At 36.9% G+C, this 21612-nt stretch overlaps 1 protein-coding gene across 4 annotated transcripts in view; it reads right to left on the reverse strand.

Annotated features, from left to right (window-relative positions):
• The window catches only part of LOC129266027 (EF-hand calcium-binding domain-containing protein 11-like), an 81047-nt gene extending 60227 nt beyond the window's left edge, over window positions 1–20820 (reverse strand). The window contains exons 1-9 of one of the 4 annotated variants that reach the window (XM_064101890.1): window positions 20581–20800; window positions 16904–16999; window positions 14869–14908; window positions 14005–14106; window positions 13362–13452; window positions 12847–12950; window positions 9885–10892; window positions 8573–9127; window positions 6832–8451 (exon numbers count right to left, since the gene is read on the reverse strand). In XM_064101890.1, the coding sequence (XP_063957960.1) occupies window positions 12866–12950; window positions 13362–13452; window positions 14005–14106; window positions 14869–14908; window positions 16904–16999; window positions 20581–20592 (426 nt within the window). In that variant the 5' untranslated portion in view covers window positions 20593–20800 and the 3' untranslated portion in view covers window positions 6832–8451; window positions 8573–9127; window positions 9885–10892; window positions 12847–12865. Of the gene's footprint in view, window positions 1–6831; window positions 9128–9865; window positions 10893–12846; window positions 12951–13361; window positions 13453–14004; window positions 14107–14868; window positions 14909–16903; window positions 17000–20414 lie in introns of those variants that run through there. The other 3 variants (XM_064101889.1, XM_064101892.1, XM_064101891.1) reach the window with 3 other exon arrangements.
• Between the last annotated feature and the right edge of the window lie 792 nt (window positions 20821–21612).

A 21612-nucleotide genomic window follows, 5' to 3' on the forward strand; every position in this document is an offset into this window, starting at 1 on the left:
AAAGCTGAATCCCTGTACAACAGTTTAGTGCAGCTGTTTGAAGAACATGGAATACCGTGGGAGAATCTTGTCTCCATCCTGATGGACTCATGTGCTGTGATGCGTGGAAACAAGTCAGGTGAGAATTTTGTTTTAAATTTCAATTGGGGGTCTTTCTGCTTGGATAAGGGAGTAGATGTTTCTTTTCTGCAGGTCCATCTTGTGGGTGTATTCCTTTGTGTCTTTTCTCAAGTTGTAGCGAGGTTTCCATAGCAACTCTAGGTAGCGTGAGGATGGCATCCTTATGATGTGATTGAAGGATTAACCAGATAAAAAGTTGACTGCTCTGTACATCATTTGTGTTTTGCAGGTTTTGAAAAGAGAATAAGGGATAACAAGGCACCGCAGATGCTAGATATATATGGTGACATATGCCATCACGTACACAATGCCACCAAGATGTTTTGCAAGCCCTTTGAGAAGTATGTAGAGCTCTTCAATGATTTGCACAAAGATATGAAGTGGTTGCCAGATTTACGACAGGCCTTGGGTGACATATGTGAGCTGATTGGGATATCTTTTACTATGACAGACCGCTTCTTAGAACATAGGTAAGCAAAGCATTATCCAGAATTTTGAAATGGGGTGTCAATCATGGTCCAAAATACCTAACTCTACAAGATCAGGGTGGCCACTTCCTGTTCTCTCCATTTAAAAAAAAATCAGAAAAATTAAAATCAGGGTGTCCAAAGTGACACACTTCTGGCTAATGCCTTGTAGGTGTGAAGTGAACATTTTTCAATAAAGATCAAAATGATCAACTTCAGAATGTACATCAAGGTGCAGAATTTTTATCTATGGTATCATTCTTGGAAAAAAATTAACGGTACATTGCCATTAAATGATGAAAAATGTACAATTCTGCACCTCACTCAGAATATAAATGTTCACTGAAATTTGTGTCTGTGTCTTGATTTTCATCCATAGAATTTTTGTTTTTTTTCTTCTTTTATTTCAAATTGGTACAGATGGCTGTCATGCTATGATGTAGCAGTATCAACCCTGCGCATGTTTGATGCACTTCAGATATTTTATCATGGATTTCTACCATCGAATATGAAACTGACCTACAAATCGCAGCTGGTTGGGTTGTATCGAAAGCATGGATTAAGCGATGAAGATAGGGACAAGATCAGAGAGATTCATAAAATGCTGACAGCGAAGAAGCTCACAGAAGATGGTGCTAACCGAAAGAAGAGGATCTATGAGAAAATTCTCTACACATCACCGAAGACCCTCCTGATACTTCACTTGTACAAATCTGCACTACCACAACTTGAGTCTTATGTTGTGCTGTTTCAGTCAAAGGAACCACTCATTCACAAAGTCTATGATGAACTGGAAAAAACTCTACATCAAGTTCTTGTCCTGTTACATGAAGCAAGAATATTTGATTGGAATAAGTACTAGACAACTTATGGAACTTGATCTTGATGACAACAGTAAGTATGTGGCCCAGGGTGACATGTTCTTTGGCTCAGCAGCATCAAAGATAATCAAGCAGCGAGGAGCAAAGGATAAGACTGTGGTTGAGTTTCTTGAGAAGACATCAGCAGCCTACAAGGAATGTGGCAAATGCTTACAGCGGAAGTTGCCTCTTACAAATAAAAATTTGCAAGCCATATCAGCCATTGACCCTGGAGCTAGAGGTCATAGTCTCAGCTGCAAGTGGATGAAGCGGTTGAAAGACATGATGCCTATCCCTCTCACTGATGATGAGAGCGATAGCTTTGACTTGGAGGTTCAAGCATTCCATACAGACAAGCTACCGGCACTAGAAGATGATTCCAGGATTGACTCCTGGTATCATACCAACGTGTTCAGGAACAGAAAATACAATGTTCTTGGAAGAGTGATTAAGGGAGTGATATCAATTTTTCACGGTCCCCAAGTAGAAAGTAGTTTCAGCATTATGGGGGACATACTAGACCAACACACAGGGAGAATGAATATTTCCACATTCACATCAATCCAAACGGTGAAGTACTATATGCTTGCAAGAGGCGAAGATGCCATTACTGCTTTCAAGCAGCCTGATCGCCATCTCACCCGTAACATGTTCAGTGCAGCAGCTGCTTACAAAACAGCGAGAAAAGGTGAAGTAAAAAAGATGGAAAAGAAGCTAGCCACGAAAGCAGCTTTCAAGAGAAAGGCTGTAACAGATGAGAAGGCAGCGCAGGTGCAATATGTATCCAAACAGCGCAAGATAGCAAGGAAAAAGGCACTGGATACACTTGTTGCCAAGAGGATGGACAAGAAGAAGAAAAAGGAACAATATTAGAATTGCAGGGGTAGCTCCCTGGTTGTAGTTCACATGAATACAAGTGAACTAGAACCAGGGAGCTAAGAACAGATGATTGGGTAAATACTTATGTCGCTTCCAGAATAGTCTACTGCATTGTACATGCTTGTGTTCCATAATTGTCTCTCAATGTCAGCAGCATATGGTTTACTTTACTATAGGTGTGGTGTATAGGTCTATACACAAACGGTGTTCATAAAGTACAAATTGCATTGTATAGTTTGTAAAAATTTTATTTCCTTTTTCTGTCAAATTGGTACTCCACAATGGGTTCCTTTTTCGATCAAATTGGTACTCCAGAATGGCTTCCTATACCCCCTTTAAATGCTAAAACCCAGGAGCTTCAGGGGGCGCTGTCCCTGGAACCCCGTCCGTAGGTTTAATTTCCTTTCAGATATTTTTCAAGAAAGTCTCATGCCTGTTCATCTCTTCGTTCGAACTTGTCATTTTTTTATTCTGTCTTTCTTGGTACGTGGGCAGCGCAAGACGGTGGGCGGCCACCGGCCGTCTTGCAATGCTGTCCTGATACATTTAATAATTGATCTCATTCTTGTAGGTTGCCTACTTCTTTGGAGACTGTTGTCCAGGGATCAGTTAAGCTACCGCAAGGTCCAATCCAGCTGGCGTTTAACAGCACAGCCGGTGGTACGTGCCATCACATCGAGCAGGACCTCAAACAGTAAAGAAGTTATATTCTTTTTGCTATATATAATTTATTTCATATAGAAATTGAATTTGTTTGCAAAAAGAAAAGTATAATAAAAATTCTTAATAAAGAAAAACATTCTGTATGATTCGTTGCAGGTCCTAGGCCTAAGCATCGAACCACGTCTCGATCAAAAAGGAGATTTAGTTGAATTATTCAATAAAACCTTTGCTGCTATTTGTAAAGAAGGAGCATTCTGGTTTTATGGGCTTGAGATGGGGTGCACCTCAGCGAGTGCAGCGGCATCCCCTTGCTCCTCCATGAGGTTTATGCGAAAATGAATGATGTTTCGTGGCAAGAGACTGAGAGTGAGGATACTACATCGCTGGACCTATCGACCACGTCCTTCCCACCATTACCATGAGCAGGACATATTTCACATGGTTAGATATTGATATTTCTAAATGTTATTGTACATGCATATTTTGTGTAGCTTTCATAATGTTAATATAACAAATAGAACAGGTAATATTCTTGAGCGAAAATATTTCGTTAACAAGCGGTTATCCAGAGTCTAGACATCAAGGACGTAGTTGGAAATCTCCCCGCCTGGCGATCTTGGCGCGGACAGGTGGTCCAGTTTTACGACTTTGTTGACCAAAAAGTATCGGTGGGGAGATTTCGTTCAGGCCTCCTCACTTTTCTTTGTGGTGTTCATTCAGAGTAGCGGGTCATGTTACTTTCTTTCGCTTGGTTGATTTTTTCGTATTTCTAAAAATTTGGACGCTTTGCTGCACTGGTTTAACACATTTTTATGGTAGGAAAACTCAGGACGCTTTGCTGGAATTACTTTTTTCTTTATTGATGTTACAGTTTCTTTGGACGCTTTGCATAAATTTGAGGCTAGCTATTTGCCACTAAGGTGTTTACCTCTGTTTCGGTGCCTAACTCGTCGTTTGTTTATTCTCCTTGTGCTATTATGATCTGCCTGGTGTAACATTCGAACTTTTTGACCACTATTTCGAAATCGTTGAATTTACCATGGTACATCATCCTCCTGTTTTGTCGACAGTGAGCTTTTGTGCTCGGATTCTACGTTTACAGTTTACGTTTCATTTTTGTTCCAATCATGTTTAAGTCATTGAATGTACCACGGTCCATCAGCTGTAATATCTGGAGATATTTTCCTTTATATTTTGTATATTCAATGACACACAACCGGAAGACAAGAAAAAACGATTGTATGTAACTTGGAGTTGATGTTAGTGTTACCCAAACAAATGACATTAAAATGTAATCGCTGTCTACGGATATGATCTGTTGGAACCCACAGTGTATTTCATCAGCCTCCTGTTTCGCGACTGCGAATTTTAGTGCTCGGATTCTACGTTTACAGTTTAAGTTTAATTTTTTTACCTTTATTCTGAAGTCGTTAAATTTACCTCGGTGCATCATCCTCATGTTGGTCATCTGGGAAATTTTGCGCTCGGATTCTACGTTTACGCTAATTATTGAGTGGCCTTTTGTCTTTCCGCGACATCTTTGGAAGTAGTTGAAATTATGCTGAAAGTCAAACAGGGAAGGAAAAATGTGATCAAGTCCGCAACGTCTCCTCGCTCGCAGAAAGCTGGGATTGGGAATGCATCGACCATCCCGGTCGTCGTAGAGGACGTCACTGGAGCCGGCACAAGTAATATAAACAGTGAGTCTGTTTCTGTAGGGGCTCCCTGGCCCATAGTTACCCCTCCCAGCGCTACGAATAGTTCTGAGGCAACCCATGAAATTCACATCCCCCAGCTACTCCTGTTACCCTCAACAATGCTTCCAGCATTACCCCTTCGTCACAGCCGGCTATGCTGAGCTGTTTGTGTGATGAGCTGGGTAGTGAGGTTTCTGTTGGAATTAAAGAAAAAATTTGGAGCAGTGAATACATTGATCTAGGTTTGCTGCTAAAAAGGGATGCAGGTAGATTCCCCTCAATCTTTCAGCCTCTGTTCTACAGGGGCTGCAGTAGTTTTGCGGCCAAATAGCAAGCCCCCTGTGCTGTCTAATATTGAACAGTGGATGTCAGCTATTCTGATATTCGCGTTGATCTATCTAGAGTGTCATCCAGCCCGGGCTAGGGAATTGTTAAAGTACATGGACATCGTACGTTCCATTGTTAGATATGTGGGGTTTAATTGGCGGTCTTATGACGCTCAATTTCGCCTCCGTCAGGCGTCAGCCTTTTAGATCCTGGACGTCAATCGATACTGACAATTACAACAGCGAGCAACAGGTTTCAACATCCTGCCTTGTCATCCCTCGCTTCCCGGAGTCAGCCCTTTCATCCATACGGTCGGAGAAAAGGCCGCACGCACCTGTCTTGGCCGTATGGGTCAAACCGCATCGTCAGCCCCCGACCCCCACTGCTCTGTTTTGCATTCAATGACACCGGATCAAGCAGCCGAATTGACTGCCGTTTTCTGCACAGATGCAGAAACTGTGCAACCTCCCATGGTGCCCACGCTTGCATCAAACCCACCGCCGCCGCCAGCAGCAAGCGGGTGCCAGGCCCAAACACCAATTAATTTGAAATGTATGCTTCCTTTTCTAAATAAGTACCCTGGACGCGATGATGCCAATTTCAAGAGAATTGGTTGAAAATTGAGAAAGTAGTTTGATGCACAAGATTTGCAACGGACTGACCAACCGACTAACCAATTCCCATATACCCCCTTCAAACTTCGTTTGGCGGGGGTATAATGAATCACAGCCCAGTCATTAGAAGACAAATGCTTACGGATTACAACAATATCATAACTCACATTGTTGTGTCCTTAAAATCTGTTATCCTATCATTTTAAGTATTTGAAATTTTTACATAATTAAGCTTTCTTTCCATGATCTGTTCATCTGTTTTTGTAAAAAATAACAAATGATTTTGTAATTGATGTATTTATGTACATGTATTTTAAGGTATATTCTTTTTCTGTATGTCTGTGCTTTCTTGCATTTTTTCTTCAGCACACATTATCAAATCACTGGAGTATCTGCATGTGGACATTCTTCCTGTGCGACTCTACTATTCATCACAAAGAGTAAGGCCGAGTTGTCTCACAGTGACATATTACTGTGACGCAAGCCATCCCTATTCCACTCCACGGGACAAAGAAAAGTGAAGTGCGGAAGAAGAGTGAGGGGTAACAACATTGGTCAAGATGAATTTCCTTTGGCAAACCAAGGCGTCGACAGGGTTACACAAGTAGTTATTTTCATATTGTGTAGTTCCCAGGATTTGCTGCGAACTTGAGTTATGATTGTTATTGTTTTATTTCTACTGCTTTGATTAGCCGTGCACCTCCAACTACTCTGTTAGCGCAGACCCATATTTTGACACCTTAAATTATAACATATCTAGAGTAAAGAACACACTCCAAAGACTCTGTGTCAAATAATATCCCTTTCATAAACCCAATTACGCGGCTAATAGCAGCATAATTTGGTCGTAAAATCGGAGGAGGACCAGAGTTATCCGCATTATTTTTATGCTGCAATTATCCGCATAATAGCAGCATCGGGACAAGATTTTGAGTTTATGAACGTATTTCCAAATAATGCGGATAATTGCCATGGTGCGGTCACAAGGTCACCCTTTTCCAACATAACCGCATCGGAGGGGGCGTATCCAGTTGTCATGACGATTATCCGCCTTTTTCAGGATGGGCGCTCGTAAAAATAATGCGGATAATTTTCGGAGTTTGTGAACGCAATTTTTATTGAATTATCCGCATTACTATTAGGCGGCTAATTGGAGGATAGGTTTATGAAAGGGGTATAAGAGTCTGTGTAGTACAGTCAGCACATATTTTGTATTATCTTTAATATCATTATATTATTTACTTTGTTTCCTTTTTCAAATGAGCTTTAAAAAAGTTTCATGAGGTTAAAGGAGAGTGACAAGAATTGAATATTATTCAGACATTTTGGTTTGACTATTAATTAAATGATTTTAATGTATTTATTTTGTTCAGACTGATGACGTAATGGCAACTACAAGGCAGAAAATGTCAAGGCAACAATTCTGTGACATGGTTTCAAGGGTTTATAGTGCCAGTGGATTCCAGTTTTTTCTAGTTATAATGCCAAACAATGTTTCATGATACCAGTAACAACCAGTTTATAAAAATACCAGTGACAACCAGTTAAAGTATTAGTTGGAACCACAATCCCCAAATGGTCCTAAACTAATTCAACTAAAATCCGGTTTCCTATTGGATCTAACTTGTTTCAGTTTGTTACGTTGCTTTCAAATGAAAATGAAATGTCCCAATTGAAACAAGTCCAATTAAATTGAATATTTCCCAGTTGAGACCAGTAGGAAATGGAATTTTCAACTGTATATGGAAACCAACTACAAAAAGTTAACTGGAATCAGTTCAACTGAATTTCAACTGGGATTAACTGGGTACTATTTTTAGCCTAAGGGACGCCCTCAAAATCCCAGTACAATCAGGGCAATTCCACGTTTTCCAAACCCTGTATCAGAAAGTGTTTCCTTTTACCCCAAGATTAACTAATTGTGTATACTAAGTCTAAGAGGAAAATGGTTTAGATCAAGCTAAAAGGGGGAGGAATATGCATATTGCATTTATTGTCAGCAAGATTTTGAGATCATTAGGGGGGGAGCCAATGACATCACGTGGCACAGGTCAAAGAATTGGCATGTAGGCTATAAGCAAGCTGAAGTGAATGCATCCAGGATATTACAGAAAATAAGATCATTCTTTGGTAAGAAGAAAGACACATCTGTTATTGATACAGATGTTCACTTTACAGATTTTTTAGTTGAGCACAACATCACCTTAAATGCTTTTGGTCATACTGGACAACTGTTTCCACAATATGTTTCGGGACTAAAAAGTTGCAAAGGAATATGCTGCTGCTCATACAAAACAACAAATGTGATGCATTCTCTAGCCGACAATGAAACAAATGTCTGGTAGCTAATGTGACAAAATCAAACATACAGCATCGCTACCGACGGGAACACCGACCAAGTTGCAGTCAAATTCTATCCTGCTCTACTAAAAACATTTCATGAGAACATTGGCAAGGTAGTGTGTGAACTTCTGTTGCTCAGAGAATGTTCCGAAAACTCAACTGGTGTGAATATTTTCAAATGGATAGTGAATTGAAAAACTGGGGAATTTTTGGATAAATTGTGTCAGTTTTGGAACTGATAACACATCGGTTATGCATGGTAAGCATAAGGAGTAAAAACATACATTCAGATGGAAAATCCCATTGTGTATATTTGTGGTTGTTCCTGTCACCTCATGCATCTGTCTGCAAAGAAAAGTGGAAAGTCTCTTCAGCTTCAGTTTAATGATCTTCTCATTGACATCTGGTACTATCTTTATAACTACTTTTTATACATTTCAGTCAGGTCAGAACATGGTCTGAAGTCAAGACTATCACCTGACTTAACGCATGCCGTGTCCAATGCTAGGCCGCATTCTACATCAGAGGAAAATAAAATATACCTCAAAATTAAGTGCTCCTTCGCAGTATTTGCGAGAATCTTGTCTAATTGTTATGGCAGCCTTTTAGTATAATGGATCGAGAAATGGAGCAGTCAGCTAGCCAAAGATTTGCCAAGCCACAGTAACATTGGCTCCTTGAGTGATGAGATATCACAATCTGGATGCAAGTATGAAGGATATCAGTGACTCACGAGGGAGGATGAGAGTTCTCTGCCTCAGAGACACTTTAACTCATCCTGGGACAGGATGAGTTAAATACCATGATATCGATTTATAAAAATATTGAGGAAGTTTAAGCAAGCTTGGATGATGCAGCAATGGATATTCTCTTAGACACTAGTAGCATTATGTTTGACAGGACAAGTACATTCATAAATAAGATGTAATAAATTGCTGAAGGAATATTGCAAGGACATTGTCCCTCTTACAGTCGATTTTATCATAAACTGTCAAATACAGAAAAGTTGTCTCTAGCACAGCTATGCAAATTTCACATCACCCCCTCACACACCATCTTAAAAATATTCTATCAGCTTGGTATTCACAAACCACTCAAATTTACCGATAGTAAAAAATAGATGCAAATGAAATAATTACTAAAAGTGGTCTCATGTTCTCCGAATCTACACGGATGCTTCTAGGTCACAAGATGGAAGAACGGGTTCAGCTTTTCATATACCAAAACTTCAAGTAAGAAAAAAGTTCAGATTATGCAAAGTAAATATGAGAGCTGAATTGGCAATTAAGAAATTAACAAGTTCACATGTGCGATTCTTTTATTAATGATTTTTTCCTATAGACAGACTTAAAAAAGAAGATTACGAATATCTTATTTCTGTCAAATTTTCATTTCAATAAATGTATTCTATGGTATAGATGAAGGACCCGCATGACTTGGAAATATCTCTAAAGGAGTTGCTGCTCGAGATAAGTTCAATCCAGGGAGAGAGTATTCCTCTACAGAGCTGGGGGGGGGGGGGGGTTCGAGATAAGTTCAATCCAGGGAGAGAGTATTCCTCTACAGAGCTGGGGGGGGGGGGTTCGAGATAAGTTCAATCCAGGGAGAGAGTATTCCTCTACAGAGCTGGGGGGGGGGGGGTTCGAGATAAGTTCAATCAAGGGAGAGAGTATTCCTCTACAGAGCTGGGGGGGGGGGGTTCGAGATAAGTTCAATCCAGGGAGAGAGTATTCCTCTACAGAGCTGGGGGGGGGGGGGTTCGAGATAAGTTCAATCCAGGGAGAGAGTATTCCTCTACAGAGCTGGGGGGGGGGGGTTCGAGATAAGTTCAATCAAGGGAGAGAGTATTCCTATACAGAGCTGGGGGGGGGGACATAATCATCCAAATAAATCACCTTCTAAAGCCCTTTTTACATTTCAGATTTTTAGACCCTAAACAAGGATTTTATGTCTTGCATGGTTTGAAGAGTCATCCCAAAATTTCCAACCCTTTCTGGATATCTTAAAAATTCTTGATACCCCTGAATTTGATACCTCTTTCCGAGATTTTTTCTTCAAATTATGAATTGGCTTCAGTGAGACATACACAACAGGGTTGTCTGGGGTGGGAAATATTGGTGGTAAATACCGGGAAATACATTTTTGAGTTAAATGGGAAATAGTTGATAAAGCAGGGAAAAACTACAAAATATACTTCTTGAATATTTTCAGGTATTGTCCAGGTGTTTCTCAGGCATATTCTTCCATTTCCCTGTACCTCTCCGTACATCTTAAGTATTTCCAAACATTTACAAGTTTTCCCAGTATTTCCGGGGAAATTTCCAACCCCGATACACAACTTGGGAGCACCAATGGTAGATAAAAGTGAAAACAACCATGTTTATGTTTATCAGAGAAGCAACTGAATTTTCATAGCCACAAGACTGGTTCCAGTGTCTTCCAACTGTTTAAATTAATCACTTCCTGTATACGATCACCCACACAGACATGGACCACCCACATCAATGAGCACACATTCTTGAGTTTAACAAAACCCCATTAAATCAGTGAATTAGAATATTTCAACAAGGGATGCCAGAAAAATGATCAGAATACCGGTATTTTATCTGTACTTCTACGCAGAAAGGAAATCAAGAAGGCCTAAATTAAACTGTTTTAATGTGATTTAAGGCTTTTGGCTAAAAAACTGGCCCTCCTGTTCAGGGAAAGAAGACGCAATCATCGGAATCACTGCCATACTATCCTCACAGATACATTCTGCCTACCAATGAGCATGTATTCCATTGAAGATTATCACTCTCCTCACTGGCCTGCACTGCAGTACTGGAGATCCATGCTGTGCTGTTACCAATGCATTCAGGGATCTCCTGTGTTTCTTTTGTACAATTCACATCGTACAAGTGCGAACGGATCACAGACGGACTGGGAAATGAGGGGGGGGGGGGAGAAAGGAAAACAAAGAAGATTTCAATATTACATATTCAACATATTTTCAGATACAAAACTAAATAAAAACCAGTTACATTACTACTGCTCATTACATTAACAAAATTTCAATGTGCTTTGTATATAACATTCCATTATATTAAGGATTATATTATTCTACAGTCATGGACATGTCATGGACGCAGGTACATCTCATGAAGTAAACACTTTCTAACTTTACAGAAAATCCTCTGATTTTTTACGAATATGTTTCAAATTAATTCCAATGATTCAAATATTATTTGGTAGCAGTGATAAAAGATTTAATCCAACCACCTTAAAATAGTGACATAATCTCATATAGGCCTATTTTCAGCTGGACAAAAGTCATGTCACAATTTACAAATCATTCAGACTGAATCAACAAACTTCGTTTCTGACATCATATCAACATCAAACCAACTGCAACACCAGGAATTAACACTTTAGTATCTGCTGTGACTTCCTTTGGCCTTGATAACAGTTGCCATATGACTTGCTGACGACGTTTGGGATGTAGTTCAATGGAAGATTCATCCAAAAAGTCAATTTTTTTCCATTTTTCTAGAGTCCATCCATTCTCAACACTACAATACATCCCAAACGTCATCAGCACTGCCGGCGATCAAGTGGCACCTGTCTAAATGCGAGGTACACCCAGAAGACCGTCAAATTTGGAGGTGGGAAAATAATGTTGTGGGGCTACATCAGATATGGTGGTGCAAGAAAGATCTGCAGAGTAGATGGGAACATTAACAGCATTAAGTATCAACAGATTCTGACGTCTACCTACATTCCCACCTACAAGAAAGGGCAGATTTTCCAGCAGGACAGAGTTCCTTGTCACACTTCAGCTTCCACCAATAAATTTATTCTAATGCTCACGAAGATCAAATGTCTTGAAAATTGGCCAACACAGTCTCCAGATATCAACATTATTGCGCATGTATGGGACAGAATGAACAAGGAACATGGAAAACAAAGCCAAAGAATGTGGGGGGGGGGGGGGGTTGTGGAATGATTGTTAGGCCGCCTTTTATGCCATTCCTGATGCCTACATTAACCAGGGGTGTGAGTGGTCACAAATAAAAAGATCTGAAAAAAGCTGAAGAGTGTTGAAAAACTCTGAAATAGAAAGAGCTCCCAAAGTTTTTGTACAAAGGCCCAAAATAAGCTGGAATTAAGCTGAAAATCAAAAAAAAAAAATCTGAAATCAGATAAAAATCTGAACTCTCACACCCCTGATTAACTTACATTAGTGTACGACTCTCTCCAAAGACGTATGGCAACTGTTATCAAGGCCAAAGAAAGTCAAAGCAGATACTACGAGTTAATTCCTGGTGTTTGCAGTCAGTTTGATGTTGATGTATCAGAAACGAAGCTTGTTGATTCAGTCTGAATGATATGTAAATTGCACCATGACTTTTGTCCAGCTGAAAATTGGCCTATTTAACATTATTTTGTTACTGTTCTAAGAAGGTTGGATTAAATGTTTTATCACTGCTACCAAATATTTGAATCAGTAGAATTCATTTGAAACATATATAGTCATAAAAATCAGAAGATTTTGGGTAATGTTAGAAAGTGTTTACTTCATGAGAAGTACCTGCAACAAGATTTATGTCCATGACTGTATATCTAAAGCGCCTGAATAGACACATGAAAGCCAAGGCATCCACTTCTGACCATGACACCTTGGGCAAGGCATTTCTATACATTACTTTTTTATCATACAGAGAATAAATGAATATGCTACAGGTACAATGTGTCCAAACATATGCAATTTATTCATTTTTCAATAAAAAAGGCAAAGTTCACATTATACAATTCACACTGTACAAATCATATCAATACATCTAAAAAATAAAAATAAACAAATGGAATCAAATAACAGAAAATGAAGAATACTTACAGCATTGCCAAATGATCTTTCATATTCCGGCAGGGAGAGTGTACATCATCATGAACTCAAAATCTCTGTAGCTTACACGGCCATCACCATCTCCATCTAGTTCACTTAAAAAAAAAAAAGGAATAAATTTCAACTAATATGATTTCATTATTCAGTAAAAGAACATTATGAAGATGTTTGTAAAGAGGAAGGAGTGATTCTCATTCAGAAAAATATAGCAAACTAATTTCAAGAACCATTTTAGATCACAGGTTAAGATAAACCTATTATGTGTATCAAAAGCCAGCATATTGATCAAAGAGAAGCTAAAAGAAAATTAATGGAAGTATAAAAGTAGGAAATTAGCTTTTTTACACATCCCCTTTCATATTCTCTAGTGAAGGTCTATTACAAATCAAAATTAATAATATTCTTGGTAAATTTCACCATACAAGCTACAGTGTTTGGGTTCATTCAAATAAATTCAAATGTTTAATGTCTTCCTTATAAACTTTATAAATCAATTTAGTCTTTACCTGAATGCTTTCTGGATATGGTGAGGCTGGATCTTTGGAGCTACCAATTTGCAGGCTTTCTCTACATCTTCAAGAGTAAGAAATCCTCTACCTACACATTAAGATACACCAATGACATTGACTCTTTCATCATACTTCATTCAATCCCAAATTTCTTTATGAAACATATGAACTTGATTATCGTAAAAAAATTCAATTTAAGTTTTAGATTAGTTAAACGGGTAAGAATCCTTAACATGTAGACAACTTTGTAGCATGAATGCAATATGAATAAATAATTTGGATCCATATTCTATGTAGCAGATATTTGTAAGTTGTACAATTATCATTTTAAATGTATAAGGTAATTTTCCACATTATTAGCACTTAAAAAACAGAAACAAAAAATACTGTAAAAACCTCAACATGTGGAAATGAAAATTGACATCTTTGTACATGTACAAGAGAGAGTCCACACCACTTTGGACATCTCTATTAAACTTGCAGTTAACAGGTTATAAAGAAGGGACATAAGGCTGAGAACATAATACAAAGAATCATACACAACAATGAAGATACAGCAAAATAACCTTCATCCTATATCTGGAGTCACCAAAACTCTTCATTCTATAAACTCTCTTGGGAATCAAAGTCTTGTACTTACATTTAGAGTCAAATGCCACAAATATTTGTCTGATTTTTTCATCTGGGTCTTGTGCTGCCAATTTGGGTTTCATTGCAGATTTGAATTCATTCAATGTTATACCTTTGTGGGAAAAAGAATACCGTAGCTACATGAGTTGCATAAAATCAAGTGGGTGAAAAGGTAATTTAGAGGTCAAGGTGAGTCAGTGAATCAGGATTTATCTACTAGAAATAAAATTTTGTTTTAACATTACTTTCAAATGTTACACTTCATCAATAAGTGTTTTTATATTTTTTAAGGATTTAAACATATATTCTATTATTAAGATTGAACTGAGAAAGAAACTGTTTTAAAGTAATCAGAAAATATAATCAATAATGCACCAAAGAATTGTTGTATCATGTGAAATCATAGAGTCACATGCACTGCACACAGAAACGAATATGAGGGACACAACACATATTCAGCCTGAACATTTCAGCCACTTTTTTGCCAGATTTAACATATAAAGGCAGCTGAAGAGCAATCCTTTACAGAGGACCTAAGTGTGTTTACCATAATTAACATTCTTCCTAAATACCTGGAAGCTCACAATGATCGTTTGCATCTTTTCCACATTAAAAGTTCAATTAATGAAAATAAGAAATTTCCATTGAGATTTAAGAAATTATGGACAACTATGAAAACCCACTTCTTTCAATACATCAAATAGCTTAATCAGGAATAATATAGAAAGCAATTAGAGTATGTTATTCTATTCCCAATTTTGTTTGCTTTTGTCTTTCAAAGGGGATGTGTATCTTTCAAATATTTTCAAAGCAATGCTCCAATCTTCATTTCACTACTTAAATACTTTTAAGAAGTTTGTTGTCTTGAACTCACCAGGTCCATCAATATTTTTCATCAGCTCATCAACCTCAAACTAGAGAAGAAAACAAACAAATCATTTATATTTTAAGTCAATACTTGTGTCTCATGCATTATTTCTATTGCATCCTACAACAATCAAGTTTAAAACAGTTAGTGTTCATTGTCTTAAAAACTATGACAAATCCAAAAGTCAAACCACATTCAATTTTCACTCACTTGTCCAGTTACAGAGTACATTATTGCATTCTCATGACCTTTAAGGCCAACATTAAACAAATGTTTCATTTAATTAGGTCTGAGTGACAAATAATACTTCTTTAATTTTTTTCTAAAGTTATCAATGTTGCATTAAACAAACTAACAAAATGAAAATTGTAAAGCATATATTCACAGGTGTATTCCTTTTACCATGTCTACCCCCTTAGACCTTCCTGGCTATTAAAGCTGGTTAATACATCAAATTAAACTTGACACGAGACAATGAAATTCATTAAATATAACCTACCAGCTCATGTCAAAATCCATCATGGTTTGGAAAAAATGAATGTTTACTTTATGAGGCCATATGGAAAAAGTTTGAGAAAGTTTTCAAATAATATATACTGTAGAAGCTGTTATTTTCGCGTACAGAATTTTTCGCGAATCGCGGGGGTCCCGACATTTTCGCGGGTTGTTAAATTAGCGAACGGAAGATGTAGTAAACATTTCCACAGCATTTAAAAGAAGTAAAACTAGTGCTAATCACATGCAAATCTCTTCTCACAGACTCTGTGCTGATGTGTCTTTTATACATAAATATGTCCCTGTAAAAACAGTTACAAACTGTGGAAAAAGGTGGTTTAAATTTCAATTTTTTTACCTTTAGATCTGAAAATTCATCATGCCACAGTTTGATCTGTAATTTATAGGGTTAAGCAATCTTTAGAAAATGTGTTTTGTTCTATTAATTTTTCAAAAAGTTGGTAAAAGTGCAAAAATGTGGAATTTTGTGAACACAATCTTCACCTTAAAAGCTCTGGTCATGTGACTTATGAATATTAATGAGTATGCAAATAGCTGCCAATACGTGTGTATAGAGTCAATCAGATGACAATAAAATCAAATTATTTCATGGAAAATACATTTTAATATTACAGTGAGTGTATAGATATTGATAAAATAATGTTAGAAAATAGTTTAGGCTCTGATTTTGTTTGAGAAATTAAAAAAAGTGAAATTCTAGCTAACTTTTTGAATCACTAACTGTACTTTCTAAGCCTTATTTTTTGTACATATAGAGGTGCATATCTCCATTTTCTCACTACACAATATGTTTTCAATAGCAAAGCTTTGCTGTTGGGGACATTGGCACTGACTAAGAAGTGTGTCAATATTTTCGCTTGTTGTTAAATTCGCGGCCGATCGGCAATTCGCGAAAATTACAGCTTATACAGTAACTTGATGCTTTTGAATAGCCCACAAAACTATCTGATTCATTGAAAAAGAGGTTTATGAAGAGATTCACAGTACATGTACATGAAGAAACATGATTTCATTTTGGTATTCACTCAAGCAATATAGCTTACACTTGGATGTATCATATGGAGGTTATTAGGTGCACTGTAAATTGACCACTTGATGTCCAACATCATATTGATTATTGTAATGTGATTTTCTATTATTCAAATTCATTTTCATTTCAGGGTGTGACTGCCGGACATAATTTCAATATCTATCTGCATGAAGCATGACTACTGTGCAAGCCAGGGCCAGGTTTAGGTTGATTCTTTGAATGATTAAAAACTAAAATGAAAATACACAGGATTTATTTAAATATCAACCAGACTCTTCTGTAGAGTAAATATACAGTTAATAACAAAAACAGGATTTTGCAGTAACCCAATCTGCCTGACACAAGGGCGTTAATACATGACACCACACCATTCAAGTGAAGGATGATAGATGAAATCACCCTCCCCCCCCCCCCCCCCCCCTCTGAACAATATTTTGCTGCTTGAAGTTATGCCAGTGACCTGAAAATCCTGTTATATCCTTTATTCCAACTCACCTTTGATGGTTTGTATCCAAAAAGTCTGATCACAGCCACTTTCACATCCTCCCTTGATAGGAAACCTTTGTTATCTTCATCAACATCTTGAAAAATCTGTATAAAATAGAAAACGTTGTAATAAGCAAATTAAATTAGAAATATATTATGATAATAAAACCAAGCAAAATGAATAACTCTCACAAATTAAGTAAGGGGATGTCAAATAGCTACATACAAAGAACATATCAGCCCATTCCAAACCTGAATAGCATTTTTTATCAATTTTTTAAAAATAATATTCTTCATTGGTCTACTTGTGTGCGTGGGGGGGGGGGGGGCATGAGAGAATGTTGCGATGCTCGCGAAGGGAAAAAGTTAGAAAAGGGGATAAATCATTCTTCTTAGCTATAGTGCATAAGCTCTTAGTGATTTTCTCCAATTTTATCCACACTAGGCCCTACTCCTTTAAAAAAAAATTTGCAGGTCATTTTTTCATCAACTATTAAAAAGTGGTGCTCACTCATGCCAAACCTTTTCTTGACTGCCAAATCATATTGTCATTCGGATAAAAGACTCGTTAAAAAATATAAGATGCGGACAGCATGTAAGGATTTCATTAAAGGTCAAGTCCACCCCAGGAAAATGTTGATTTGAATAAATAGAGAAAAATCAAACTAGCATAGTGCTGAAAATTTCATCAAAATCGGATGTAAAATAAGAAAGTTATGGCATTTTAAAGTTTCGCTTATTTTTCACAAAACAGTGATGTGCTTAACTCAGTGACATGCAAATGAGTCAGTTGATGATGTCCATCACTCACTATTTCTTTTTTTTATTGTTTGAATTACACAATATTTTAATTTTTACAGATTTGACAATAAGGACCAACTTGACTGAACCATATAGTATCACACAATGCTAATTCCACATGTTCAGGGAGGAATTAATCGTTGTTTCACTTGACAATGAGAAGAAAATTAGAATATTTCATATAATAAAATACAAAAGAAATAGTGAGTGGATGACGTCATCAGTCTCCTCATTTGCATACCAGCAAGGGTGCGCATATAACTGTTTTGTGAAATTAAGCGAAACTTAAAAATGTCATAACTTTCATATTTTACATCCACTTTTGATAAAATTTTCAGTGTTATTCTTGTTGTATTTTTCTCTTTTTATTCAAATCAACTTTTTGTTGGGATGGACTTGTCCTTTAATATATCATTTCATAGGATTTTTCATAAATACTCATTGTAAAGGCCTAAAATTCCAGGCCTGAATAGTGCAAACGAGGAGGTGGAAGTAATGCCCCTCTGTTCCGGGAAAGTGGGAATCATTTAACAAGTAAAAATTTTCCTTATTCTTTGTATGGAAGTGGAGGAACAAGATGTAGAACAAAGATAGACAGCCCATTGAATCTTTTGGTCTACCCATAGCATGTACATTCCTCTCCTATTGGATAAGTGTTTCTCTTTGTATACATATAGCCTTCAATTTTGTGGCACGCAAAAAATGAAATCACTCAAAAAGACACAATGTCCATAAAACATTCCAGATTGTAAGACATTCAAATTGCATCAGAAATGATAATCAGCAAACTTGAAAAACAATTCATTATAATTATGGATATAAATGAAGGTTATTGCCAAACTATCTTCATGTTCCATCATTATGGCAATATGACAGTTCCCTTTGATCTACAATTTGCATGTTTATGACTATCAGAATACAGAACATTTGCATGATAGATTTCCTTTTAACAGTGTTTTTGCAATCATTGTTGTTTCTTTTTCACATAATTTTTTTATGTTTTCTGGTAATGTAGTGTCTACAAGAATTGTTTTTACACACATACAGCAATGCAAAATGAGAAGTTCTAAAAACTATGCTGGAACCCAAAAAATACTTGGTTGGCCATCATAAAATATAATGAATTACCGTATATATCCTATGAAAGAGGAAGTGTAGCCTTTGCTTTGCACCAAGTTGAAAATTGTCATCGGTCACGCATGATTATGAAATGCAATTTGCATATTTTCAGACCTTGCTGTGATTATTAAAGCGTAATGCGCAACACTTCATTGATCATGACTTATTCCCTATTTTTCCAAAAGATGAGATGATTTGCTTTCATTTAGTATTCAATTCTTAATATTTCAGTCAGTTTTACAGATTTCGTAAAAGATTTATAACAAATTGATGTCTAACTGCTCTTGACTCAATAACTTTTGTAAATGGGTGTAATTAGATTAATTTATTATATTTCATTTCCTTTCAAATTAATATAAAATGGAAAGTATGGCCTTTGTTTTGCAACTACTTCAAGATAGTAATCAGTCATGCATGAATGATTATGAATTGTTATATGCAACAATGCATATTTTCAGACCTTGCTGTGATTATTGAAGTGTAGCATGCAATGCTTCATTGATCATGGTTCATTTCCTTTTTTTCTGAGAGATGAGATGATGTGCTTTCATTTGATATACAGTTCTTAATATTTCAGTCGGTATTACAGATTTCATAAAAGATTTTAAACAAATTGATACCTGTCTGCTGTTGTCCCATTGACTTTTGTACATGGGTGTATAAGTACATGGGTGTAATTAGATTCACTTTCAATATTTTATTTCCTGTCAAAATGAATAAAACGGGTGAAAAGGATTTGAATTTTATATGAAATTAAGGCATGTCATCTCATCTCTAAGAAAAAATAAGTCATGATCATCGAAGCATTGCGAGTTATGCTTCAATGATCACAAAATGGTATGGAAATATGCATTATCACACTGAATGAATTATAATCATTCATGTGTCATGTGTGACCGATGACAATTTGCAACTAGATGTAAAACAAAGAGTCAGACTAACGTTAGACCTATACTTTTCTCTTTCTTATGATATATAATTCATTAGAGTTTATGAAAGCCAGGTTAGCCAGGTTACAGATTTTTTACTTTCATCATAGCCAATCAATCCACTCATTTTTCAGTGTTTTTGATGTAGTGTACAAATAATGTATGTGCTGGCAACATACGAATACCACATCTCAAGAGATTCTCTTACTAGATTCTTACACAAATATTTTTGTATCTTCAAAGTGAAAATTACGATAAATCTGTATTCTGAAATCATTCCCATTATCTTTTCTTTCATTGAATATGCATTGTCTAATTGTGTAAAGCTGAAAACAATGAATTTTCAATACACCTGTGCACAAGATATTGAATTGAGATCAAAGGTAATTTGAAAATGCTCTCATTAAATTAAAAATTCTAATCTCTCTTTTCTATTCTTTGTCTTTGATAGCTATAAAAGCTTTCCCTCAAAAAAAATCCTTCACCAATGTATTTATTTTGATATTCTTTTCTAATTTTTACATTACAATAAACTTTTTGACAGGATGAACATCCCCTTTAAATGCAGCTAGGCATAATAATATTCAATAACAAATTTGGCCTTTCAAAATGGATATTTATCCAAATTCAAAGACTAGGCTTCATAAGTACGGTACGCAAAGAAAAATCACCATGCATTCCCAATGCCTGTCGACAGAGCAGCGCAGCGCGGTCTGTACTACAGGCTCCACCCCCGCGAGGCTTGAGCCCGGCCCGGAGGCCCGCCGTGAGCCTCCAGCACCGTATCGTTACCGGTACCACATGATCTTGAACCGGGAATTCGGGATCTCGACTTACACCTTCCAACATTTTCTGTCCTCGAGTGGTTTGGGTTTACCACAATGATGCAGAGGGTACGTCTTGGGTCTTGGTCTTGACTACGATTAGCTCCTGTTTTGGCTTTATTTTATGGTTGGTTCCTAAGACTCTCTGTCTACGTCTGGCACTAGCTTGCTCTGAGTCTCTGACCTCTGTTCCAAACTTGGCAAAGTCAGATTAGCGACGTCGCGACACGTGCGAATCGTTCGTCCAGATCCAGTATCCAGATCCAGCGTACAATTTTTCACAACGTAGGATGGCAAACCAAATCAAATCGAAGATTGATGAATTATGCATGAGAGATTCACTTTGCTCAGGTATAAACCCGACATCATGTAACTTGATGTATTTTTCCAGTAGATTGTGTTTATCTGTATTTTCTCATTTCAGTGTACATGTTATATTTGCTGATTTCTCTAAAATTTATACATTCCCTTTCCACTAGAAAAGAAAAGAAAAAATAAAAGAAAAGGAAAGGAAAGGAAAGGAAAGGAAAAGAAAAGAAAAATATGAAAGAATCTATCATTAAATTATTTTTAAAAGATTTGGCAAAAAATTTTCAATTCTGGCTGTTTGCCATCAGAACCCCAAAACCAAACGTATTTAGGTTATTCTTTTATTTTCCATAGCGTGTTTGCATGGGGTATGTTTTTTCCCAAGCCTTTTCTGGGGCTTTTTCCTCCTCGTTTCTGAAAAGTGTTCGAGCACGAGACAAAACTTATTTAGGGGGTGTTTGGAAATAATTTGGTCACGCATGTACGTTGAAAAACATTTTACTGCCCCCCCCCCCAATTCTATGAAGTTTGTCACTATATCAGGCAGCTTCTTATTGACGTTCAATATGAAAGGCGACCCGGGAAGGCGACACGATGAGATTGACAGCTGCAAAGCATGAGATGAAGTGGAGGGCATCTTCATTACCATCTTTACAAAGAAAAGAAAAGAAATGAAAAGAAAGAAAAGAAAAAAAGAAAGGAAAAGAAAAGAAAAAAGAAAAGCAAAAAAAAAAAA

The sequence above is a fragment of the Lytechinus pictus genome, chromosome 7 (assembly GCF_037042905.1).
Source record: "Lytechinus pictus isolate F3 Inbred chromosome 7, Lp3.0, whole genome shotgun sequence".
NCBI classification, from domain to species: domain Eukaryota; kingdom Metazoa; phylum Echinodermata; class Echinoidea; order Temnopleuroida; family Toxopneustidae; genus Lytechinus; species Lytechinus pictus.